The 27,776-nt window shown below is 36.7% G+C and overlaps 2 protein-coding genes across 2 annotated transcripts in view; both read right to left on the bottom strand.

Annotated features, from left to right (window-relative positions):
* Positions 1-20,542, bottom strand: part of LOC150091518 (microcephalin-like) — a 72,989-nt gene extending 52,447 nt beyond the window's left edge. Inside the window, exon 1 of the mRNA XM_090384321.1 lies at positions 20,448-20,542. Coding sequence (XP_090240447.1) covers positions 20,448-20,473 — 26 coding nt within the window. The 5' untranslated portion in view covers positions 20,474-20,542. The remainder of the gene's footprint in view (positions 1-20,447) is intronic.
* Positions 20,543-20,814: 272 nt separating this feature from the next.
* The window catches only part of LOC150091519 (uncharacterized), a 54,057-nt gene continuing 47,095 nt past the window's right edge, over positions 20,815-27,776 (bottom strand). Inside the window, exons 6-7 of the mRNA XM_090368756.1 lie at positions 20,939-21,222; positions 20,815-20,877 (exon numbers count right to left, since the gene is read on the bottom strand). Coding sequence (XP_090224882.1) covers positions 20,815-20,877; positions 20,939-21,222 — 347 coding nt within the window. The remainder of the gene's footprint in view (positions 20,878-20,938; positions 21,223-27,776) is intronic.

Consider the following 27,776-nt stretch of genomic DNA (forward strand, 5'->3'; position numbering starts at 1 on the left):
TTTCGCAACCTCCAAAGCCTTTTCCCTAATAATAGGCCCATTAATGGGAATTTTTTTAGCACGTGCGCGACAAATTTGAAGTCCAACAGTTTTCGGGAATGATTTTTAAACCTGATCATTTCCGTGTTGCCAAAATTGTTTGAGCAGTTCATTTTTTTTCTTTAGGATGTCGTTTACCTGCGTCTTCCCGATTTTGAATTTTGCAGCGAGATTGCGAACATTATTTTTTTGCCGATCATACGCATTAATGAGTTTGACTTTATCTTTTAAAGTTAAATGTTTACGAGAAGACATTGTGCACTTCACACGACACTGAACAAAACTGAAAACTGAAACTCAAAAGACGAAAGGCCGACCATATTCCCCCCCCTCCTGCACACACCGAATTCATCAGAAGTTTTACACGTGCCTTAAAATTCTTGAAAAAGGGTTTAGAACCGCGACGTAAACCTTGATAAAATTCAGAGAATCGGAAATAGAAAATAAACATACGACTGAGGCAATACGTGGAAGAAAAGTTCCTAGAAAAAGGGCCGTAAGCTCGCCCGCTGTCCGCTATGGGGAAATCAAATTAAGTGCTAATCTAAACGAAACAGTGCAGATTGCCTGTCCGTGTCCGTTGCAGAGAATGTCCGCTAGACAGAAGCTGCAAACACGTTAAAACCAATAGAGGTGAGTTGGGGAATTTGAAAATGTCCGTTGTAGAGAGAGATGTCCGTTAATGAGAGGTGTCCATTAGGAGAAGTTTCACTGTATTCATTTACCTTAAGGAACGGAGATTAATTATGGCACAGTTCTTTTTCGGAGAAAGAACAGTGGAGTTTCAGACTACAGAGGTTTGTCCAATTAGAGAGGTAATGCGGGTATTGACTCAGGTTGTTTCGGTTCACAAGATAAAAGGATTAACCCCATTACCGAGGCAGAAATATCGGTTGGGCTTGAAAACAGTAGAGGCAAGAGAAAAGGTTTTGAAAGGGTTTTATATTAGAAATGTCATGATCAAACCTGTGCAAATTGGTAACATATGCAAAGTTACTATTGACAGGTTTCCAGTAGAAATGTCTAATAGTCCTCTCGAGAGCTTTTTTTAACAAGTTTGGTAAGGTTGTTAAGATTCACAGGGAAGAATATGAGGAATGGCCAGGCGTAGAAACAGGTATGGTGCAAATTCATATTGACATGAAAACACCCGTGCCAAACATAATCGATTTGATGGGTCACAGGTTATTAATAAATTATCCAGGAGTTCAGAAAGTTTGTTTGAGGTGTGGAGGTAAAGACCATTTGGGAGCAGAATGCCAAAAATCATGTTGTTTTAATTGTAATGGCACAGGTCATATTACGGCCAACTGCCTTAATAATTGTAAAAAATGCGGAGCTTCCACGCATAAATTCATTCAATGCCTGGAACGCACGTTTGCCGAAAGAGTTGCTGGTGGGGGAGGACAGCAGAAAGCGAGCTGCCAAAAGATATGCCTAACGCTGAGAGCGCGGAAACTATAGTAACGCAGAGGGGTGAGACGCAGATTAAAGAAATCACACCAACACTTACAATAGCGTACGATATGTCGGCAACACAATCGGAACAAACTGAGGACATGGAAGTGGAAAATACAGTACAAAATGTACATAAGTGGGGAGAGAAGGAAGAAATAAGCGGTAAAACTAAAGGAGCAAAAGGGGGAACAGAGGAAATTCAAGAAGAGACCGAAACAAAACAAATAGAGGGGGAAGAGGTATCAATTTTGTCAGGCAGTAAGAAAGATTGCAAAACACTTTCAGGGTCTGATTCAGATGGCATACAAACAAGGGAATATGAAGGAATAGAATGGCTAAATGTAGTAGAAAACACAAAAGAATACAGGGAATATAGGCGAAGCTTGGCGGAAATTGTTAAAACTCAAGGAGAACCTATTTTTCTTTGGAATGAAAATGAGGAGGGTGAAGTAGTAAATATACAGTTCGCTTGGGGAGATTTTGTTATTTCCAATATTAGAAACAAGAATGTTGGAGATCTCACTGTGTTGCTCACCAATAACAAATTAAAGTTAAATGCTGAACATAGGAATATCTTAGCAGAAGTTCTAGTAAAGTTCTGCTCATAATGTCCGGAATAACATTTATGTCGTTAAATGTACAGGGTCTGAGAGTGGTTAACAAACAAAGGATGATATGGCAAATTATGATGAACATGGGGGTGAAGATTTGGTTTCTACAAGAAACCCACTTTGCAACTTTAGCTGACATCCAGCAGTCTCAAAACAGATACCGGTTGTTAGGATTTTGGAGCTTTGGGACAAATCGATCCACAGGGGTGGGAATAGTAGTGATTCCTCCAATTTTAGGGACTATACGACTAGTGGGTAGGGATACAGGTCGGGTTGTGGCAGTGGATTGGAGTTATGGGGGGGGGGGGCATACAATTAGACTAATCTGTGTCTATAGTCCAAATTCCACTTTAGAAAGGAAAACTCAGTTTCAGGGACTGGGCAATTACATGAGGAGGAGTGCAGTGGGTTGTAATGGCAGGGGACTGGAACTGTGTTCCTGACCCCATTATGGACAAAATTCTGAGGGGTACCCCGCATCACGGTACGGGGGGTTCACGAATTAATCGAGGTTTGTACTAAATGGGACTTGGTAGATGTCTGGAGGGGAAAAAAATCCAGGGAAACGAGCGGCCACCAGAATAGCCAATAATATAGGAACTAGGATAGATCACACTTATGCAACAAGTCAGTTGAAGGATAAGATAACAATGATACAGCATGTGAAATTTGCGGGAGGTCGACAAGTTTCAGATCACATGGCAGTAATATGGAAGGGAGATTTATTTACGAACGTTAGTCTGGGAAAAGGCTATTGGAAGCTCAACCCAGCAGTTCTGGAGAGAGAGGACTGGGACTTTACAACAGTTATTAAAAAGATAGTAGAGCAAGGTGGAAATGAGTGGGAAATGTGGGCGAAAATTAAAGAAAGTGCTAAATCATTTCATTACTCAAAAATTAAGGAAAGAAACGAACAATGCAGAAATAGACTGAAAGATCTCTTACAAGAAAAAGAATTTACAAATGGTGCGGGGATGAAAGGGCAACAGCAGAAGTACAAGTGATTATTGACGGTATAATATTGGAAGAGAAAGAAAAGGCACGAAAAATACAGCTGAAATTTAGGGAGGCTGATAGTCCTTCAGCTGCGTTTTACCAAAGTAGACAAAGGCTAAATAATTTAGCCAAAACAGTTCAGGAAATGAAAGACGATGACAACACACATTCAACAACGCTCATTATTATGAATCATTTTGTAAATTACTATGAAAAAGAGCTTGCTTTGGAGAAAAAGAGAGAGACGACTCCATTTGGACGATTGGACAATTCACAACAGAGCAAAAAGCATTACAAGACAGGGAAATGATTATGGGGGATCTAACTGTGGCTCTAAAATCATGTGAATTACGACACGTGCCGGGACTGGATCGTTTGGGGGTTGAACTTTATAAGAAATTTTGGAACTTGTTAGCGCCTATTCTTCTGGCCGTCTTTAACAATTTTTTTCAGGAAGGGGTTGTACCCGAAGGCTTTTTAAATGCCTATACTACTTTCATTCCGATGCATGGACGGGATTTCACGAAAATTGGTAACTGGGGACCTATAACGTTGGCTAATTGTGACTATAAAATATTTGCAAAGATTTTGCAGTTAAGTTAAAACGTGACGTAACTCAGGGAGTTAGAAGGACACAGTGCTACGGTATACCGGGGAGGTGGATAGAATATAACCTTCGGCTATTAAAAGATATATTAGAATATCGGAAACGAAAGAGTTACAATTTAGCATTAGTAGCAATCGACCTAGAAAAGGCTTTCGATAGAATCGACCACGACTACCTTTTCTTTATAATTAAAGATATGAACATAGGATCTCAGTTGTTTACAGTCCTGAGAAATCTATATACACGTAGTAGCACACGACTTTTGATAAATGGAGAAATTTCGAAAAACATTAAAATTGATAGGGGAGTAAAACAAGGATGTCCGCTTAGTCCTTTGTTATTTACGTTAGCACTAGAACCACTACTGGGAAGAATAGACAGAACTGAGGCCATTCAGGGGATACTGTTGCCAAAGCCAGCAGAGCAGTGTAAATGTATAGTGTATGCGGATGATGTTACCGCCACTCTCACTACGAGTTATGCGGTGAAAGAATTTATGTCACTCGTTACTTCTTTTGGTAAAAAGTCGGGGTTAAACATAAACCAAGATAAAACTAGGATCAAATTGTTAGGGGAATGGGTATATCAGCCTTTACCACAACGAGAAGTGGAGTCGGATAAATCAATTCAAATATTGGGAGTTCCGTTTAGAGAGAGTCCCATACCTGTAGGAGGGCTCACCACTAAAATACAGGAAAGTTTATAGAAGAGTGGGAAGTGGGACAATTTTCTTTTGAGAACAAATCCATCATTGTTAAGACCGTAATTCTTCCTATAATCTTATACATGGTGTTTATAACAGGAATCACAGCTAGGACAATGAGACGATTTTACGTTCCAACATTTCAGTTTATATGGGGAGGCAAACGGCAAGAGATAGCGCAGAAATTTTTATTTTTACCATGGGAAGATGGGGGAATAAGTATTCCAAAAATTAATTTGAGGTGTAGCTGTAAGAGACTGCTGGACATGGCTAATATGGTGCAATCTAACCATTTAGTAGCGGTACTGATAAAATATTTTATGGGATTTAATACAGCCTTAATTAAAGGTGGCAATTATCTAGGGCCAAAAGCAGAGACAATTCCTATATATTACAAAAAAAATTTGGGATATGTGCACACAGTTAAGGGAGAAAGATATAGATCCTTTTAAGGATGGTTTAAAACAACTCTACTGGACACTATTTAACTCGGAAAATCCAGAAAAGCCAAATTTAGGAAACCATAATGTGCAGTTGTTTTTTAAAAATCTAAAAATTGGCAGAAACTACCTATCGCGTATTGATTTTTAGTGGAGGGTTAGTTACAGAAACATACCAGTGAACGATATCACGTATAGATTTAGTCAGACGGGCAACAGATTATGCCAATTTTGTACCGAAATTGAAACAGTGTATCATTTATTTTATTATTGTCGATTCGCACAGGAAGTTTGGAAAAATATTTGTAGATTTTTAAGGCTAAGATCGTTCACACTGGAGGAGGTAATTTACTTGCAATTCAATCATCTCTTGGGCAAGAAAAAAATGTTCACGATATTTTTAATTACAGAGGCAAAATATCACGTGTGGAACTTCAAAAACAGAAAAGGTTTGGGACCTTTAGGGGATCTCTTTGGGACTTGAAACAAACAATGTCTGTTTCCATGCAAAGGTTTTTACAGTTGGAAAAATGGCATTTGGGGTCTGATAAGTTTCTGAAAAGGTGGAGCGAGCCACTTCTTCTGTGCAGTTTGGTTGGAGATGAGGTTCATCTAAAGTACTAGTTTTAGTTATTTGGAAAAAAAAAAAAAAAAGCACCTGGGTTTTTTTTTTCTCGTTTATACAAAATTTAGTTTTCTTGATAAAAATCTAGATCTCTTAGGCTCTCATCAAAACAGTTCCATGATATAGGTATGAACTTTATAACTCATTTGTTTGGTTTAATAGATCTGGTCCAATGGGTTAATTTTCACATTAAATTCCCAAATAGCTTTGAAACGATCATCGGAATTAAAATTTTTCATGATTTAGGTTTGGATTTTATAATTCATTTGTTTGGTTTAATAGATCTGGTCCAATGGGTTTTTTTTCAATTAATTTCACAATAGCTTCGAAACGATCGTCTGGGTGGTGGTACTGCTGAAAATAAATAACAGTAGTCTTCTCTACTAGAGAAGCGTTAATTTATTTGAAGTAATGGAATAGCAGCTATCTCATGAAGGTAACCACAATATGAGATACAATTAAAACGATGCCCTCTATGCTACATACGTAGTTCAAGTTTATGGGTTAACTATGGTGTATTTACACTGATACTATATAGTTAATTATCAAAACCCATAAGGATTATGCCCTGTGCATTTCATTTTCAAATGCATTTATTATTATAACCTGCTCACATTTAGCCCCAGCCATGGTTCCAATGCATAAACGAAGTGCCTCTTGTGGTGGAAAGCGCAAACACCGTACATTGTCCATAACAGATAAAGTTAAACTTCTGAAAAAACTCGACAGCGGTGTGTCTGTGAGAAGTTTAACTCTGCTTAATTGTAAATTCCACAAATTTCTCTCAGTTCCTCTTATTTTAGTAATTTTCTTTTAGCCATTCCTTTTCAGATTTTTTTTTTTTTTTTTTTTTTTTTTTTTTTTTACAAACTTGCGGAAAAACACAGCACAATATGATGGATTATTAAGTAGTTAGGTCCAAACAACTTAATAAGTAATGTTGAAACTGTGAACTACATCAAGCTAGTAGTTCATGTGATGTTAGACAGATGTCGAATATCACTGTGTTTCCCTCAAAAATTTATAAAGTATTCTGCTGTGCACAGTTTGGGAACTGTTGTTTTATGAAATAAACATTTAATTCTATAATTATTTTCATTATCGTTTAATAATAAATAATACAGCGCCCTAATGACCTTGTTTTCACAAAATCTCTTAACAATACTGACAAACTTATTGCGATGTTTGAGAGTTTATTTTATCATAATTAATTTTATTGCAGCACTCGCCATGTGTGCAATAAACTAATCACAAACGACCTTCATATGTACGCCATAATAGCGTTACACATACATGGCCGACACGGCTTCTCAAGAAATAAAGTAACCAACATATGTGTGGCCACATATATGCGACATAAAAAATTACTTTTTTTTTATATATATATATATATATATTTTTTTTAAGCGAAAAAACGACAACACCGACATTACAATATTTATTTTAGAATTACTAATCAAATTATTTGCTAAATATTTTTTTGGCCCCTGGGAACTGTTGGGAATTCTTTTCTAAACTAGCTTGGCAGTCAATGTGTTAAAGGTGGTTGTCCGCTGTTAGTCAACGTGTTAGGAGGTGGTTAGCTGTTGGGTAAATTGTATGTGCTAAAATAACCACCGATGATCCGGCATCCCATAGGTCCCAGCACTGCCGGATTAGTGATGGTCGGCCTGTATATATATACAGGTCGGGTATTTAGGTATTTTGCTATACAGGTATTTAGCCCATATGGGCTAAATGTTATCTTGCTGTTTGCTACTAAATTATAGCAAAATTAAGTTTAAGATTTGGACACTGTTAAACAGGCAGATGGAAATCAGAAACAGATATGTTAATTATTGGTGGGATAAATTGAGAGGGTTAGCCCTTGAAAACGTCCCTTTCAATGTATCTCTACACCAATAGTTAACTATATAATCATCATTGTATTATATATTTACATTTTATTACTAATTATATGTTTATTTTGGCCCTGTAGGCCTACATGGGCTATTTTAGTCTTTATAACTTATTTTGTCCTTATGGCTTACTGTAAGCTGTATACTGTTGTGTTCATTATTATTATTATTATTATTAATAGCCATATGGTGCAAGGAAGCCTGAGGCTTATGCTGCACCAGGAAAAAAAAAATTCAAGTTACCCTGAGTGTGTGTGTGTGTGTGTGTGTGTGTGTCAAAAGTAGAAGGGAATCACCAAGAAGGAGAAGAATGATGATATCCAGCTCAGGACCCTGGGTGTGCCAAGCCCATACTCACCAGATGTGAGCCCCCGGGGTTTATACATGTTCAACATCTGTATAGTACTTATTGTGCTTTTACTATAATAACTAGATTACAGACTGATGTAATGTACAATCTGCTATTGATGGCATTAATCTGATCTGGCTAATAACATTTATATTCATCCCTATTGTTTATATACATATATATATTGGAATTATGTCTAATGACAATTAGATTTAAATATTAAATTTTTAAATAGCGTAAATGAGGGTAATAGCTCCTAAATTAATGCTATTGTACAGTGACAATTAGACATTATACGTGCATGGGTTATATATGTACTTAATTTATTTATACATTATTACTTTTTAAAATTATGGCAGCATCAGGTTTGTAGTGACCCCAACCAACCCGCTAGTTATATACAAATCTAGCCCTGGTATCGATAGCCTTATATATAAATATAAAACATAGATACATATAAAAACAACAAAATTAATGTAAATTTAAAGAAGATTAGAGACTTTTAGAGAAAGTTGGAGAATACTGGAGAAATTGGAGAATTAGAGAATACTGGAGAAAATTAGCGAAAATTAATATTCTCCCTCATGGCCATACATCTGCTACTTCCTCAGGGGCTTTGAGCAGACATATAGCAATACTAGAGGAATGTATTTTACATACCCGTTTCTGTAAGCTCTATACCAGTTTTGCTAGGTTAACTTTAGGTAATTACTTCGTGAATAATTTGGAATAATGAGAGTAATTTTTTTTTTTTTTGAATATATATACAGGAGACTTGATTTTCCGGGATAGATGGTTAAAAAAAAAAAAAAAAATTTCTCTGATAATCAATTTCCCGGTTAATCCAAAAATACAGTTTCTCTGAATACGTTTGATTGATTGATTGATTGATTGATTTAGATTTTATTGGCGCATTAGCAGCTTTGACTATAATGCGCCAAGACCATCTAAATACGTAAGAGATACGTTCCAGGATTTCTCACATAAGTCAAGTTTTATGTAACCCAGGAATGACTGATAAAATATTGTCACTATATCCCTGATATGCCTAAATTATAAAAACCACATAATATGCTCAGAAGAATGAAGGAAAATAGTTATATATTTTTAATTAGTTCAATTAAATTATCTGGGGACAGCAGTGAAGTAGCCGGAGTGGCACATAAGAAAAGAAAACATAAAAGGAAGAAAAAACCCATGTTACTGTACTGTAATAACTGATATGTCTTTCGTAGCCTTGGTTATTATAGTGACTTCACTGGTACCGACCCCTTCACTGCTTCTCGTATTTTGTCTAAGGTAATGTTAAGTCCGAAGCTACGTAAGTCTTGGACTTATTGTAATGAAAAACATTCAGCAACATACGTAAAAAGTATGGCGATAGACAAAAAACAAAAAAAAATTTACCACACACTACTTGTGTATTTTTTAGTGTCCCGTATGGTTTGGTCACCAACATTATAATGGTTCATTAGAGATTTAACAGATCCACCGTTTTCAAACTTTTGAACAATTTCAAGTTTTTGTTTTATTGAAAGCACAACTCTTGCGTTTTCCCATGATTTTCATGATTTCTAAACAAACAAAAAAACCGACATCCCTGACATAAATAACGAAACAAAATTTGTCCTTTTGCGGTGCAATGAAACACAACAATCGATGCGATTTACTAAAACAAACTAAACATTTGCATTACGATGCGACTTCCTAAACTAAAGATAATAGGTACAATAATCCCCCAATGATGACTTATAACGGCACTTCTTGTCACTTATTTACGACTTGCAAAACATCTCTTTATACCTATTCTAGTTATTACTTGAATTTTATGATTTCTGGTTGATTTTTTTTTTTTTTTTTTAATTTGTAGTCTTGAAGTGTTCCAGTTAATCTAGAGTCTGCTGTACTTAATTTTAAATAAACAGGGTAGTTTAAGTATATGACAGCAAACTGTAATAGGAGATTCAAAGCCCTACGGGTATGTATCAGATTAAAATATCACTGTACCTCACCTCCATATCCTGTGGTGGTCAGTCTGAATCTTCAATTTTCCCGCCTTCTTTAGGATTTATGTGTGTAGTACTATTTATTGCGCAGACGTACCAGGTTTTATCCATGGCATGATAGTTTAACTAGCCGTAGGCAAAATCTAATGCTCTGCATTCCTGAGAGTGGACTGGATGAAGTGCGTACTTGGCTTTTTTTTTTTTTTTTTTTGGCTGATGCTATATAAGCTTAATTGCATCACATGCCTCTACTAATGCTAATCTGATTGGATATTATGATTCAACAACAAAGAAACTAGATGCAAAAAATAATTTTAATATCATATACTTGAATTTCAGGAAAGCTTTTGATATTGTTCCACATCAAAAACTTCTGTACATATTGGAATATGTATGGCATTAAGGGCAAGTTACTGCTCCGGAAAACGCAATGGTTGAGTGGGAGTAGACAGTGCTCTTCACAGACTAATGTTATTAGTAGAATACCCCAGGGTGCAGTTCTGGGTCCATTGCTCTTTTCTATATTTCTTAATGATATTGATGGAGGTATAACAAATCGCTTAATGTCTAAGTTTGCAGATGATACAAAGGTTGGGAGGGTGGTTACTGACAGTAAGAATAAGCTAATGCAATAAGATCTAAAAAAATTAGGCAGGTGGGCTGGAAAATGGCAGACGAAGTTTAACATTTACAAATGCAAAGTACTGCATGTGGGTAGCAGCAGCAATACCAGAATAATGTACCAATTTTTTGGTGTTACACTCAGGGTAGAAAAAAATGAAAAAGACTCGAGGTAATTGCGCAGTCAGATATAAAGTTCTATGTGCAATGCAGTTAGACTGCCAGGATCGCACATGGGGTTTTGTTTATCATATAGAGGAACTTTACTAGCAAGGATAAGAAAGTAATTTTCCTATTGTATATGGCAATTAGTAGGCTGCAACTTGAATGCTACATACAGGGTCTGGAGGCCTCATTTTAGGAAAGCTGTAGATCTGCTGGAACGTGTGCATAGATGGGCAACAAGATTAGTGAAGGGAATGAAAGAGTGGTCTTACCAATAAAGGCTTCAATTCTGAAAATTGCAGGACATGGAGATTGGGAACCTGCAAAGTAATCTGATGGAGGTGTTTAAGGCTTTGAATGATTGAGCAAGCTCAATGCTGATGACATTCTACCTCTTGCTCAAACTACACACATGAGAGGACATAAATTGAGGAAGGAAGGAAGGAAGGTTGCTGGATAGTGTGTGGGTGCTTGGCTTCTGGTAGCAGGTGGTTTATTGTTGGAAGAAATTCCCATCTGGTCTTGTAGGCAATTTGAATAAATTCCCCCTTTTTTGGCTTGTCTGTTATTCACATAAAATTTATAAACTGACATTACTGGGAAAAATGTCTGAAGTATCCTCACTAAGCCAGGTTTTGGTACGGTAACAGATACAGAAGCCAGAGGAAAGAAGATTTATAAGATCAGGCAGTTTATTTAAGATAAGGATATTCTGACCAAAGAGCAGGTTGAGAAAAATCACTGCAGTCAATCATAATGTTGACGACAGGAGCAAGTCTACAACATTCACATGGTCAACGTAAACAGTTGATAGTAGATTGTTTTAATCGATAAGACGCAATGGTGGGTATTGAGAAAGGACCAGAGTCATAAATTGACATGGGCATAGTTTGTCCAGTACCTTTAGACAAAGACAGTGGGCAATTCTTCCTCCTTTTAAAGTCCTTTTGTGTACCTCTGGAATTTATGGCCTTTTTCTTAACAGGTAATGTTAACAAGGTGAATGACAGCAATGGTGGGGGCAGCACCTCCGTAGCCAGGTGGACAGGGGCAGCAGTGCGTAGCATACGCTTCTTGATTAGACTGAGGTTCGAGCCCGTAACCACCAAATACGGAGGATGCGGAAAGGTCAGGGAATGACCACCGCATATCCCCAGCGCAATATGGCCTTAGTTGCTAATGCTCCTAAAAACCAAATAACAAACAACATTACAAACAGCAAATGTGGCAAGTGATGGAAGGCCAGCAACTGAGCAGGAACTATCTAGCATAGGATAACATCATGAAAAGGCCAAGAAAACAAACCATATACACTCAACTGACAAGATGTGCCATTTCCAATATGGAAGCACCCGATGCAAAAGGTCCTAAATTATGCCATTTTGAAACTCTGTGATATCTTTACTACCTCCCACAACTACTTTTTCACCTTGACTTGCATGACCAGATGCAAATTATCACGAAGGTTTTTTATACTATAAGCTATGCAGCATAGTACATTATGAATGGGGTAGTAATAATTCAGTGACTACTGAGTGTACATAAGAAGTAACCAACCAAACAAATGTAACACTTTTGAGTTGCAAATAGGGCAAAATATTGCATATAAAAGTTACAAAAAGCACAAGAACCCAAACACAAGGCTGCTGACATATAACCAGTGACACCACCTATTATGAAAATACCAGAATTGGCATACTGTCATTATGAGGGATTGGTGTCAATGCTAAATCTAGGTTCACATAAACAATCTGAACTTTTTTTTTTTTGGCTGATGCTGCATAAGCTCATATACTTGCTTTCTTGAATTACATGCCACTACTACTACTACCATTTATAATCAAATAATTAAATAACAACATAACAAGGATATAGACATATTCAATACTCTTCATCTGGTTATCAGCAGTGATCATTCGTTTTTTAAGAATTTGCAGATAAAGGAGCCACTAGGTGTCAGTGGTCACAGTGTACTGATGTGGGATTTACTTAAAGATATAATTATCATCAGGGGTAAAGGAAAGGGTTTTTGCTTCTGTAAAGGTGAGTACAGTGGTCTCAGACAGTTTTTAAATTCTGTACAGTGGGATCAACTGACGATGTTACCAACAGTAAATTCTAAGTGGAAAGCATTCAAGGAATTAATCGTGGATGCTACTAAAAGCTTTATATCTATTAAGAAATATCGTTCCAGGTTTAGGCCTCAATGGTTATCAAATGAACTAATGAGACTCTTGACAGAGAAGAAAAATGCATGGGATGCATATAAATTATCAAGCGACTCAGAAGCCTATGGCAGATATAAGCTGGTCTGTAATCAGGTCACAAAGGAGGTTAGGCAGGCGAAGGCTGATTACGAGAAATCTTTGGCAAAAGATGCTAAGAAAAACAGCAAGGATTTCTTTACTTATATAAACTCTAAAAGGAAGGGGATGAATCTGATTGTTCCACTTGAGATCAATGGTTTGACTGTTGATGATCCTGCTCAGATAGCAAACTGAATGAGTATTTTGCATCTACATTCACACATGAGGTTTGAAAATGGCAGAAGGTTATCAAATTGTAGCAGGGTGCTTAATAATTTTGTAATAACTGAGAGCAAAGTGGAGGAGAAATTGTTGAAGTTAAACATAAGAAAAAGCACCTAGGATGGATGGGATCTATCCAGTTATATTAAAGGAGGTGGGAAAGGTAGTAAGCAAACCCTTAGCCATAATTATGAGAGCATCCTTGGACTTAGGGGAGGTCCCCACAGATTGGAGATATGCAAATGTATCCCCAATTCACAAAGGGGGATCGAAGGGTGACACAAGTAACTACAGACCATTTAGTTTAACTTCTGTTCCGGGTAAAATAATGGAGTCACTGGTTAAAGATGCATTGCAGGATCATCTAGACAAGACTGCAGCAATAATTCAGACACAGCATGGGTTTGTGAAGGGAAAGTCTTGTCTGACAAATTTGATAGGATATTATGATGTGGTTACAAAGGAACTGGATGCAAAAAATAATTTTGATATCATATATTTGGATTTCAGGAAAGCTTTTAACACTGTTGCGCATGGAATACTATTGAACAAATTGGAGCAGAATGGTATTAAGGGCAAGTTGCTACAATGAATAAAAGGATGGTTGAGTGGGAGAAGACAGGGGGTGGTAATAAATGGGTGCCGCTGTTCGTAGACTAATGTTATTAGTGGAGTCCCTCTGGGTTCGGTGTTGGGTCCTCTGTTGTTTTGTATATTTATCAATGATATTGGTGAAGGTATATCAAGCTTAGTGTTGAAGTTTGCAGATGATACAAAGATTGGCAGGGTTGTTAATGACAGTAATGGCAGCATTCTACTGCAACAGGATCTAGATAATTTGGGCAGATGGGCTAAGAAGTGGCAACTGAAGTTAACCTTGACAAATGCAAAGTACTGCATATGGGTAGAAGAAACCCCTGAGAAACGTACCAACTGTGTGGTACTACACTTAAGTGGTAGAAAATGAAAAAGACCTGGAAGTAATTGTGCAGTCAGATATGAAGTTTTCTGAGCAATGCAGACAGGCTGCCAGGGCAGGTCATGGGGTTTTGTCAATGATATATAGAATTTTGCAAGCAGAGAAAAGGAGGTGATTGTCCCTCTGTATAAGGCAATGGTCAGGCCATGCCTTGAGTACTGCGTACAGGTCTGGAGGCCTCATTTTAGGAAGGATGTAGATTTGCTTGAGTGTGTACAGAGAAGGGCAACAAGGTTGGTGAGGGGAATGAAGGGATCCTCTTACTAAGAGAGGCTTAAGTTCAGCAAATTGCAGTGGCTGGAGACTAGGCACCTGCACGGTGATCTGATTGAGGTGTATAAGGCCTTGAATGGGTTGAGCAAGCTGAATTCTGATGAGAACCTTCCAGTTGTTCAGATTACGAACCTAAGGGGGCATAAATTCAAATTAAGAAAAGACAGAGGTAGAATAGATGTGCGGAAATTTGCCTTTAGCCAGCGGGTGGTTAATTGCTGGAACAAACTTCCATCTTTCGTTGTGGAAGTTGATAATTTAAATAAATTTAAGGAGGAACTGGACAGGCATTTGGAGGGAATTGCTTTCTTGCATCACATGCCACTACTACTACTACCATTTATAATCAAATAATTAAATTACAACATAACAAGGATATAGACATATTCAAATGATTACATAAATATGAATCTATAAACAATAATAATAAATAAATTATTATATTCTGGCTGAATAGGTGTGTAAGTGGTATAATGAGTACTATTGCAAAACTTATATGTGTTAAAGGAAAACCAAAGAGATATTTGGAATTACCATCCAAAGAACTATCTAGTTCACACACATATATATATTTTTCCCCTCCGAGGAAAAATACTTGTTGACCAGTGTTATTTGTCTAATACTTTTTAAATTTATTTGAACTATCCACTTCCACAACACCAAATGGGTTTGTTCCAACAATCGATTAATCTCTGGGTTAAAGTAAATTTTTATATATCTATCCAGAACCATCAATTTAATTTTATGTACCCTTAGGTGCATTGTCCAAGAAAGAGCAAGGATGCCATCAGCATTTAGTTTACTCAATCCATTTAAAACCCTAAATGCTTTAACAAGGTCTTCTCACAAGAGCATATTTTTCAAGTGCTGCACTTTGTGTAACTGAAGTCTTTTATAAGAGGAGTAACCCTTTTGTATCCTTGACAAATCTCGAGAAGAGCACCCCATAATTGCATCCTTCTTAATATGAGGCTTCAAGACCTCTATGTAGTACTCAGGTCCTGTTTATCATTGCCAGAACAATGTGTGTTACCCTAGCAGCTATCTACCCTGCTCAGAAAATTTTTAATTATGCGATTATAGGAGTTTCATGAATATAGTTTTGTTTTAAATTTAAAAATATTTTGTTCAATTTATGTTGAAGTAAAGATAAATTATATAGCCAGCTTATTGTCAAACCCTTTTTTTGATGTACAGGCTGACCTCAATTAACACGATTAATTCGTCCCGGGAGTGCATCGCGCAAAACGGAAACGTGTTAATCGAATATAATAATCAATAGGAAAAATTATAATAGGTACTTGACCTTGAGGAATGTCCATAAAGAATTTTAAAAATACCTTTTAAATAACTTTTAACTGTATACCATGTAAAAGATAATGAAAATAATTATGGAATTAAATGTTTATTGCATAAAACAGTGGTTCCCAAACTGCACCGTGCAATATTTAAAATTTTCTAGGGAAACACAGAGATACTCAACATCTGTCAGACACTGCGTGAACTACTAGCTCGAGGTAGTTCACAGTTTTAACATTTCTTATTAAGTTGTTTGGACTTAATTACTTAATAAATGGAACTGTTAGGTATTTCTTTTGGTCTAGGTGTGCCATGAAAAAATTACTGAGACGCTAAGCGCACCGTGAACCAAGAAAGTTTGGGAACCTCTGACATAAAATACACAATGAAGAAACAATTTCTTATGGAAATATTTGAACAGTGTTGACTTTATCTTGTAATCAATAAATTTTCGATAGCTGACAACAATCTTCTCTGGGCCCTGGCGAAATAAATATCGCAGAGAACCTTAAACCTTGTTTGAGGTTCTCTGTGATACGAAAGATTTCATCTAATTCTTTTATCATTATCTCCTTCGCGGTAACATTTTCACCTGGCCCATTTTAAAATTAGAATTTTTAAATGCAAGTCTGCATTGACTTTATTAACAGGAGACAAACAAGTAACACATCTTCCGATGGTCGATACACGAGGCAGGCAGCAGGCAAATGTTTGTTTATTGCCCGTCCAATGCACGATTCAATTCTTTTTCAACAATCACAAAAAATAAATAAATAAATAAAAAAAATGAGAGATTGCATTAACTGGAAATTTGCATCGTGTAAAGTGAAAAGTGGTATAATTTTTAAAAATAGCAGTAACTGAAAAACGCATTAATCGAATTCGCATTATGCAAAGCCTGGCTGTACTTCAGAGAAGAAAAAAAATTACATATTAACAACCTTGAGAAATCTCCAAACTTGAACATAATACAACCTATTAAATGTAAAAATAGGCAATTTACAAGAGAAAAAAAAATTATATATATATAAAGCATGCCTGGTTGTGTGACTGTGACATCAAAAATGCATTGTATTGCTTTCCTAGTTTATTATTCGGATAAGACCTCCGAAAAAAGAAAAAAAAAATCCAGGTAGTATGGTTTGGTTTGGTTTTTTTTTTTTTTTTTTTTTAGGAGCATTAGCAACTAAGGCCATATTGCTCCAGGATATGCGGTGGTCATTCCCTGACCTTTCCACATTCGGTGGTGAGGGCTCGAACTCCGGTCTAATCAAGAAGCATGTGCTATGCACTGCAGCTCCTTCCCACCTGGCTACGGAGGCACCTCCAGGTAGTATGACGATGTAAATCACTCGGTCAATCATAGTTAAAAATCATGAGGCTTCAGCAACTTATTTTACCACTAGCACATTTTTGGTAAAGCATGTAAAGGCAATAATTTGTAAATTAAGATAATAAGAGAAGTTTACCTCAATATAGTATGTAGAACACTTCCGTATGATACTCTCCAGAAATTAAAATGAAAAAAATCAAAAAACTTACATTAGAGTAACAAATAATTTTAAAAATAATTAAAAACCAATTTAACACAATTAAAAATCAATTTAACGCAATTAAAAATAAGAAAATTAATTAAAAGAATTTAACGAAAAAATTGCAAAACGATTTTTTCGTTATATAAAGGCAATAATAAAAGGTGCCCACATAAGGAAAGACTTGAAGCATGTTGGCTACAGAGCTTAACACTCACACAACTTATTAGACTACTTATTAAGTTCTATAATTGACATATTTAAACTTAAATATGATGTGTGAGGGATTCCAGAACTAGGAGCCATATATTCAAATTACAGGGATAGAGGTTTAGAATGGATTGTAAAAAGTTTTCTTTTAGCCCATAAAGTTTTTACTGGAATCAGTTGCCTCTATGGGCGATTGAAGGCCAACAGAGCTTGGGGAAATCCAAAAGTCAGCTGGATGGGTACGTGCCAAGGGAATGACATAGGCAGTTTGTTTATTTATTATTTTCTTCTGTTTGGCTGGTACAGCAAAAGCTTGGGCTTCCCTGTGCCATATAGCTAATATTAATATATTTAACTATATACTGGAATAATAACCAGTAATTACCAGACAAAAGCTCTGTACAAATGCATGAATATTTTTATTATTATTATTATTATTTTTTATATATAAATATGTTAACCTCTGAAACTGTAATATTAAAAATAAAACTAAAAATACTTTTTTTTTTTTTTTTTTTTACTATGATGATAGTCTTTTACTGAAAAGCCCAAATATCTGTCATGTTAATGCTTATAATACAAAGAAGCAGTGTTTCATACCCATATTGATTCTGAGAACTACAAAAGATCACGGCAAAAGTTCATTTAGTGTTTGTAATTTGAAAGTTTGTATATTTTCTATGCAAGAGATTTTCAGTTCTCTTTTCCTAGTGAAACCCTGATTTTGTATTTATGATTTTTGTTTCATTAGAAGATAACAATTTACTATACTATCTGAATTACACAGATAGAATAGTAAATTGTTGCCTTCTTCTACTTACACATTACTAATAAGTGTGAAGAATCAAAATGGGATATTTATACAGTTTATAAAATCAAGTATAATGACCCCCCCCAGTGTAATGAGAAAAACAGTTGTTATACTGATTGCTCATAAAATAGCATTACTTTAATGAGAAATTAGCCAGGACCAACCACATAGGATGTTATAAAGTGTGGGATGTTAAAAAGAGGGTCACTATAAAGAGCTTTGTATAATGGGATTCACACTATAAAATAAAATTGGTCTTGTGCTTATATATGTATCGACAGTACATGTGCTCCACAGATAGTAGGAAAGCATTCTGTAATCACTGAAATACCTGCAGGTGTTCTAAAATCAATGAAAAAAAAAAAAAAAGTAATTCCACTTTATACACATTATGATACTTTTTGCAACTTTTTTTTAAATTTTTATTCCAACTGGAATAATCAGTAGCAAGATAAAATTTATATTTTAATTTTCCTTGGAAATGGATATTTTTAATATACAAAAATTAAAGAGCTTTTTTTTTTAAAGATTTTTTTTTTTTTTTTTTTTAAAGGAAGGGGAAAAAAAAAAGTTATCAGAAACTAATTGATTTCGTTTTGCCTGCAGCTAGTATCTAAGTCTTGTTGCACCAAAAACGCAGAGTATTCAGTTTGGCTGCCAATCAATATTTTTTGCATAGTATATTTTAAATATTTTTTGTGCAAGTATAGAGCTCATATTGCTGCCATAGATACTTTGCAAAGGATTCTATATTATTTCATATTATTATAGTTTATTCCAAATATGGGATATCCCTTTGGACAGTTGGTTATAATTTTTGAGTGCAGCATGTGCTTGTAATTGTCAGCACATATATTTCATGTCTAGAAGTCTGTGACATTTACTCACAGTAGCTTCCCATCACCTTATAGTTTCACTTTGCTTCTTAGCAAGATGACTAAGGATACAGGTAATGATGCTTCTTTTTCTGCCAGCGAATATACAGTAACAGTATATTCAGTTTTTTGAGCATTTTTGATAACTCCAACTTTCTTTTGTCTTCCCTCCAGGTTTGTGTTACAGAGTTTTGTAATATCTTTTTTAACTCACGAAAAATCCCAAGGCAGAGGTACTCAGATGTCATCTATGAAGTAGAGAAATTAACAAGGATAGGAAGGGCACTATTACTTTAAGTTAAATCTACAGAGATTAGCACCAACTCTACTTTTCATTCATTTTTTTAATGGAAGGCAAAAGAAATAGAAGTTCAAGTACTTTGGACATCTGGTAAGAGAAAATACCAGTCAAGGAAGGATAACGAGAACAGATGAAATGGCGAGAGAGGTCACAGAATTGAAAATATTAAGCAGCAGACAAAAATAAGGAATATCATTGAAAAAATGGGGGGGGGGGGGAATTAAAAGAGAGGAGTCCAAGAAAAAGATCTTGTATCAGATGGAAGTAACATGCAAGACTATGCAGGAAGAGACTGAAGTTAAAAAGCAATATAGTATGAAGGGGAGAAGGTGCCTCCGTAGCCAGGTGGGCAGAAGCAGTAGTGCATAGCACATGCTTCTTGATTAGACCAGGGTTTGAGCCCGTGACCACCAAATACGGAGGATGCGGAAAGGTCAGGGAATGGCCACCACATATCCCCGAAGCAATATGGCCTTAGTTGCTAATGCTCCTAAAAACCAAAATAACAAACAACAACAACAACAAAACAACAAACGAAGGGGAGAAGTTAGACAAAGAGAGAGGTGTGGCAGACCATAGAATAGTTTCTTCTTCTCTATTTTCATAATTAGAAATTACAATTATTAATTAACCCATTCAGTGCTTTACCAATGACCTTTCTGAACAAAATTAAAAAATACAGGATTGAGGAGGGCAAGACATTTTTGGGCTTTCTTCTCTTCACTATGGCTGAATTAACTTCAGCCACTGGCAAAGTTTGCTTGAACAAAAATATATCCAGTTTTTCTTCCATCAAATTGGAAGAAAATGGTTCACTGGTAGATATAACTAAGCTATTTAAATTACACTTTTCCTCAAATGGATTAAAAACCCATGACACACAGCTAATGTGTTAAATTTTGAAATAAAATTTAATGTACAAGCACTAATTTTCACAATGGCTCTAATAGGATCCTTCTTGATTAATACTTTGTTAAGAAAAATATTATGTTACCCATTCATTATGGCTATAAGGAATTCCAGTGAAAATACATTTTTTTAAATTGAATTTTAAGTAAATTTGCTCAGAGAGAGAGAGAGAGAGAGAAACAGACAGAACTATGCTACTGAAATCTACTTACTCTGCTTCTAAGCTGGTTAGTACCATATTCTTTGGATGTTTGCTGATACCATTTCGCTTATTCTTTAAATTACTACTTTTAATTTGTGAAGTAGTTAGCAATTCTTTTTCATCAATATTTTGTTTCAAATTTGGAAGCAATGTCACTGATGAACTGGATATGGCTAATGATGCTTCTTTTTTTGTACTACTTGATGAAAGAACATTTGTTTTCATTTTCTGTTCTCTGTTTTGTAGAGGAAATAAAGATCGCCTAGATTTTATTTTATTTGCCTCCCTTTTTGCTGACACCTGTTTTGGTGATATATTTCCTTCTTGAATAAGTATTTGATCATTTTCTTTATTCTGTGTGACCATCAATGGCAAATTTACACTAACTGTTGATTTTCTTTTTGCAACTTTAATAGGTGATAAAGACCTTTCTGCCAAAACTGAAAAATCAGAATTGTGTCCATGGGAAAGAAAACCATTTTCAACATTACTACAACTAACTTTTTCAGCAATCTTTTCATCAGAAGAAGAAACACTGGTATCAGTATTTGTTTTTTGTCTTGTAGAAAGTCTAGATTTTTTTGCCCACATGTCCTTTTCTCTGATCTCAGTTGATGGGCTTTTGCTGAGAGAAAATGTCCATTTATCTGGCTCTGAAGATATGCTTTTGCTCTGGTCTGGCTGTATATCACTTGCCTTATTCTCTACAGCAGCATTATTATTATCTAATATTAATGACACTGTACCATTTTTGGTAAAGTCTGGAATGTTTTCTGTTTCAATTTCTAAAAGAAAGAAAAAAATAAAATAAAACGAAATATTAATATTCTCACGATTAATCTGTACCAATTCTATTAAATTAAAATTCAATTAATTAGTCTAAAAAGGGCAAACAAAGGTAAGTAGCCATAACTGAAATATATATATATATATATATAGTATTTTTTTTTTGTTTGACAATAAATAACTACTTCCTCTCCTTTCTCAAGGTTTTTTTTGAGAGGGCAGAGATGGTTAAAAATTTCCATTATTTCTACTAAGAATGACTATTAGCCATCATTAAAAATTTTTATAATGGCAAATTAGCATCTAGCCTTCTGACAATTTTGACTTATAACTACAATGGATATGTCCAACATTGAAAGGATCAAATAATATTAATAACTATATACAATTATGATGCTAAAATTTTATATACAATTTTTTAAAAGTATAATGTTTATACCCTGGGATAACCAAGTAGGGTCAGAGGAGTTTATACTAACAGTCAAGAGAAGAATGAATATCAAATAATGGTTTTTATTCACTATTAACAAGCTAATAAACAATCAGACAGACTGTAATCTGTTTTCCTCAACCTCATAGCCGTAATGGGATATTGCATTGTATGTTTTTCTATACTTCACAATAAAGATTTATTTATTTACAAGGGAAGAGAATGTAATTTTTATCTCACTAGTTTGCTGTCTCCAAAGAATTGATATAGAATGTATCATTGAAACAGCTAGTGTGCTAATCTTTTCAACTAATCTCTGAAAAAGATATACAAATTTTAACCTATGCTGGAAGATGTATTTCAATTTCTTCCATTATAATTCCAACTCACCTACATAGGATGCCACTTCAATAACAACTTTCGATGGCTAAGGTAAAGAAAGCCTGCACAAGAAGCATGCAAAAGTTCAATGAATTTTACAGGTAAAAGTACTTTGCTGCATTATAATTTGTATTTGTATTATTGCTCACTCGGTAAACAGACAGTGGGTGTTATCGGTCAGGAGTAGAAGTTAAATCCCATGGGAGCTTGGAACCCTCCCGAAATGGGGGGGGGGGTAACCTGACCTTTTTTCTTTAGAATCACTAATTGAATCACGAACAGAGTCACATTGGAAGTTCTGGCATCGTAAAAATTGTTTGTAACACAGTTTCACCAGTAAACTTTTTCAAAGTTTGCCGTGCTTCTCGTGTGGGCTTCCTTTGCCCTTTTTTTTTTTTTCTTAATAAACAATTTATCCACCAGTCCACCAGTGATTCTAAAGAAAAAAGGTCAGGTTACCCCCTCCACTTCGGGAGGGTTTCAATCTCGCATGGGATTCAATTTCTACTCCTGACCGATAACACCCACGGTCTATTTACCGAGCGAGCAACAATACAAATGCCATTATGGCAAAGTACTTTTACCGGTAAATTTCATCGAACCGTTGCATGCTTCTCGTGCAGGCTTTCTTTACCTTTGCCCTTTCGATTTCAATTATTTCATGAACCTGATTGGCAATTTTAGTTCTGATGACAGCTGAAGGACTTCTGAACTTTGTATCATCTTCAATGTTTTCCTTGCAATGATAGAATTCGGATAACCACCTCTTTATTGTTGCATATGATGCAGGGTAAGTATCATCACCTAAATGTATTCACCATATCCAGATAAGCTGACTGCATGATCCAGGGAATTTTTTTTTTTTTTTTTTTTAACTTTTTAGTTTACTGATATCATCACTTTGAGCACTGATAAAAAAAATGCATTATATATAGTTGCTCAAAGGGGCCACATATAGCATCTGTGTGACACCACGTCTCTGTTATCCCAACAATATCTGCCTTTGAAGTTTTGACCAACACCTCAAATTCATCAAATTTATTTACCAAACTCTTAGCATTGGTGTACACACAAGTATACATGTACTTGTTTCTATTCTTAGCTACCCTAACACAGCCCATGTATTGACTTGTTCCACAGTGACTCCCATTAGTCTCTGGAATCCTCTGCAGCTTGTTTTCCAGGCTGCTGCTCATTTCAATAGAAACAGTGCAAGAATCACTTTCACCTCTGCCAGAGGCTACTGTTAATCTATTAGTCCTTGTATCCCCCCCCCAAGATAGCAGTTTTCCAACCCACCTAACACTGCCTCGACAGCATTGGCAAACACTTCTGCACCAATTCTATTTAAGTGTATCCCATCCCTGTAGAAGCAATCGCTCCTGTTAAATAGCACAGACCAGGCTGAAAACGATTCCACACCTTGAGCCTTGCATGTCCAGGTCAGCAAGTGCACTACATTGAAGGAATCAGCGTGCTCATCGCTGTCTGGAAGGACTGCATAACCCTATCAAACCTCCTTCGTGATGGGGACAGGGGCTTGTAATTGTTCCCCTTGAATGAGGAATTCCCAGTAAGCACAAGTCATAAGCTTGCGTTGATTACATCCCTGCCCTTTGTACACACCGCCCGTCGCTACTACCGATTGAATGATTTAGTGAGATCTTCGGACTGGCACATGGAGCAGCCACTGAGTTGTGCCGGCATGCCGGAAAGATGCTCATTGTTATTGTTATTTGGTTTTTTTTAGGAGCATTAGCAACTAAGGCCATATTGCTCCGGGATATGCGGTGGTCATTCCCTGACCTTTCCGCATCCTCCGTATTTGGTGGTGACGGGCTCGAACCCCGGTCTTATCAAGAAGCGTGTGCTATGCACTGCTGCTCCTTCCCACCTGGCTACGGAGGCGCCTTATGGAAAGATGCTCATACTTGATCATTTAGAGGAAGTAAAAGTCGTAACAAGTCAAACACAACATGGGTTTGTTAAGGGGAAGTCTTGCCTGACCAATTTGATTGGATACTATGATGTGGTCACAAAAGAACTGAATGCAGGGAATAACTTTGATATCATATATTTGGATCTTAGAAAGGCTTTTGATAATGTTACAAATGGAAGACTGATGCACAAATTGGAGCAGTGTCGCATTGGAGGCAAATTGCTGCAATGGATAAAGGGATGGTTGAGTGGGAGAAGACAGAGTGGTAATCAATGGACACTACTCTTTGTGGAATAATGTTATTAATGGAGTCCCTCGGGGTTCAGTGTTGGGTCCATTGTTGTTTTCTGCTGACCGGGCTAGCCGGGTGGGTAAAGTGCCTGCCTCGCAACCCAAAGGTCATGGGTTCGATTCCCGCCTCAGGCTTGGATCAAAGTACTGCAAAAAAAAAAACCTTGGGAGGTGCATTATGGCCACAGAAGCCTATGTGCCAACAACTACCAAAAAAAAAAAAAAAATTTGTTTACTGTATTTATAAATGATATTGATGATGGTATATCAGGTTTAATGTCCAAGTTTGCAGACGATAGGTCAGCAGGGTTGTTAATGACAGTACGCTGCTGAAACTGAATCTAGAAAAGTTAAGCAGATGGGTGCTGAGAGGTGGCAACTGAAGTTTAACATTGACAAATGTAAAGTACTGCATATGGGAAGCAGTAATCTCAGAGTAACGTATCAACTGTGTGGTACTACACTGACAGAGGTAGAGAATGAAAAGGACCTGGGATAACTGTGCAGGCATATATGAAGTTTTCTGAGAAGTGCAGATGGTCTGCAAGAGTAGCTCATGGAGTCTCATCAATGATATACAAGAATGTTTCTAGCAGGGATAAGGAGGTTTGTTGTTGTTTTGGTTTTTAGTAGCATTAGCAACTAAGGCCATATTGCTCCGGGGATATGCGGTGGTCATTCCCTGAACTTTCCGCATCCTCCGTATTTGGTATCCGCAGGCTCGAACCCCGGTCTAATCAAGAAGCGTGTGCTACACACTGCTGCTCCTGCCCACCTGGGTACGGAGGCGCTGGATAAGGAGGTGATTATCCCCTTGTATAAGGCAATGGTCAGGCCACACCTTGAGTACTGTATACAGGTCTGGAGGCCTCATTTTAAAAAGGATGTAGAGCTGTTGGAACGAGTACAGAAAAGGGCAAAAGATCAATAAATGGAACAAAGGGTTGCTCATACGAAGAAAGGCTTAAGTTTTGCAAATTACAGTGTCTGGAGACTAGGCACCTGCAAGGTGATTTGCACGGTAAAAGGTGATATAGTTGTACACGTTGGCACTAATGATATCAAGAGTAGGAGACCGGCAGAATTGCTTAACAAGTACAGGTCACTGTTGAAAAAAAGCCGTGAAATAGGGTTGAATTTGAAAGTGTCTGCAATTCTGCCCAGACACGATAGGAGGGAGTATATGATGAGAGTCTTGTCGATCAATTCGGCCCTGGAAAGATTGTGCAAGGCTCAAGGGGTAGAATTTTTTTCAGCCTGGACTGTACTTGTTAACAGGAGAGATTGCTTCTACAGGGATAGGATACACTTAAATAGAAAGGGTGCAAGAATATTTGCTGATGCTATCGAGGTAGTGTTAGGTGGGTCGGAAAACTGCTAGCTTGGGGGGAGACAAAGACCAATAGATTAACAGTAGCCACTGGCAGAGGAGAAAGAGATTCTTGCACTGTTTCTATTGGAATGAGCAGAAGCCTGAAAAACAAGATGCAGGATATTTCAGAGACTGGTGGGAGTCATTGCAGTACAAGTAAACACATGGGTTGTGTTAGGGTAGCTAAGAATAGAAATAAGTGCATGTATAGTTGCGTGTACACCAATGCTAAGAGTTTAGTAAATAAATTTGATGAATTTGAGGTATTGCTCAAAACATCAAAGGCAGATATTGTTGGGATATCAGAGGCGTGGTGTCACACAGATATAAGGAATGCAGAACTGGAATTTGGGGAGTACAACGTCTACAGAAAGGATAGACTGGATAGGAAGGGAGGAGGGGTTATGCTATTAGTTAAGAAATACATAAAATCCAAGGAAGTGAAGCCAGTGGACATCGTGGACGGTGCAGTGTCGAGTCAGTTTGGTGTGACATAAGCATTGGGAGATCAAAATTGAGAGTAGGAGTGTGCTATAGGCCCAATGACTCTGATGAGTATAATAAGAAACTGTACAGGGAAATAGAGTGGGCCAGTAAATCAGAGAGTCTTATAATGGGAGATTTTAATTTCCCAGATATTGACTGGAATTTGGGGGCTGGTCACTCACACACTAGCAAGGCTTTTGTGGATTTATTGGATGATTGTTTTCTACATCAGCATGTTCGGGAGGCAACTAGAGGGAGGAATACTCTTGATTTGATTATCAGCAGTGATTCTTCATGCATTAAGAATCTGCAGATAAATGAACCACTAGGTGGCAGTGATCTCAGTGTGCTGAAGTGGGATTTACTCAAAGAGGTAACTACCATTAGGGGTAAAGGGAAGGGTTATTGCTTTCATAAAGATGACTACGATGGACTGAGACAGTATTTAAATTCTATACAGTGGGACCAACTGACGATGTTACCAACAGCAAATGCAAAATGGGAAGCATTCAAAGAACTTATCTTGGAAGCTACTAGGCTTTACATACCAACTAAGAAATATTGTTCAGGGTTTAGGCCTAAATGAATGTCGGATGAACTGATGAGGCATACGGCAGAGAAGAAACATGCATGGGATACATAAAAAATTAACACATGACACAGAAGCCTATGATAGATACAAGTTGATCTGTAACCAAGTTACAAAGGAGGTTAGGCAGGCGAAGGCAGATTACGAGAAATCTTTGGCAAGGGATGCAAAGAAAAACAGCAAAGAGTTCTTTACTTATGTAAACTCTAGAAGGAAGGGGATGAATCAGATTGGTCCACTTGATATCGATGGGTCAACTGTTGATGATCCTGCTCAGGTAGCTAACAAACTAAATGAATATTTTGCATCAACATTCACACATGAGAAGTTATTTAGCGAGGGGAAAGCCAGAGATCTATTCAACTCTAGCAGTAAGCTTGAGAATCTTGTAATAACTGAGAGTAAAGTGGAGGAGAAATTGTTGAAGATAAACACAAGAAAGGCACCCGGGGTGGATGGGATCTATCCAGTTATATTAAAGGAGGCAGCAGAGGAAGTAAGCAAACCCTTAGCCATAATTATGAGAGCTTCCTTGGACTCAGGGGAGGTACCCACAGACTGGAGATGTGCAAATGTGACCCCAATTTACAAAGGAGGATCAAAGGCTGACACAAGTAATTATAGACCTGTGAGTTGAACTTCTGTTCCAGGAAAATTAATGGAGGCACTAGTTAAAGAAGCACTGCAGGATCATTTAGACAAGACTTCAGTTATAGCTCGGACACAGCATGGTTTTGTTAAGGGGAAGTCTTGCCTGAACAATTTGATTGGATACTATGATGCAGTCACAAAGGAACTGGATGCAGGGAATAACTTTGATATTATATACTTGGATCTTAAAAAAGGCTTTTGATAGTGTTGCACATGGAAGACTGCTGCACAAATTGGAGCAGTGTGACATTGGAGGCAAATTTGTTCAAGGTTTAGGCCTAAATGGTTGTCAGATGAACTAATGAGGCATATGGCAGAGAAGAAAAATGCATGGGATACATACAAATTAACATGTGACACGGACGCCTATGATAGATACAAGTTGATATGCAACCAAGTTACAAAGGAGGTTAG

This window comes from Mastigoproctus giganteus, chromosome 1, assembly GCF_048544385.1.
Source record: "Mastigoproctus giganteus isolate SK-2022 chromosome 1, ASM4854438v1, whole genome shotgun sequence".
Lineage (NCBI taxonomy): Eukaryota > Metazoa > Arthropoda > Arachnida > Uropygi > Thelyphonidae > Mastigoproctus > Mastigoproctus giganteus.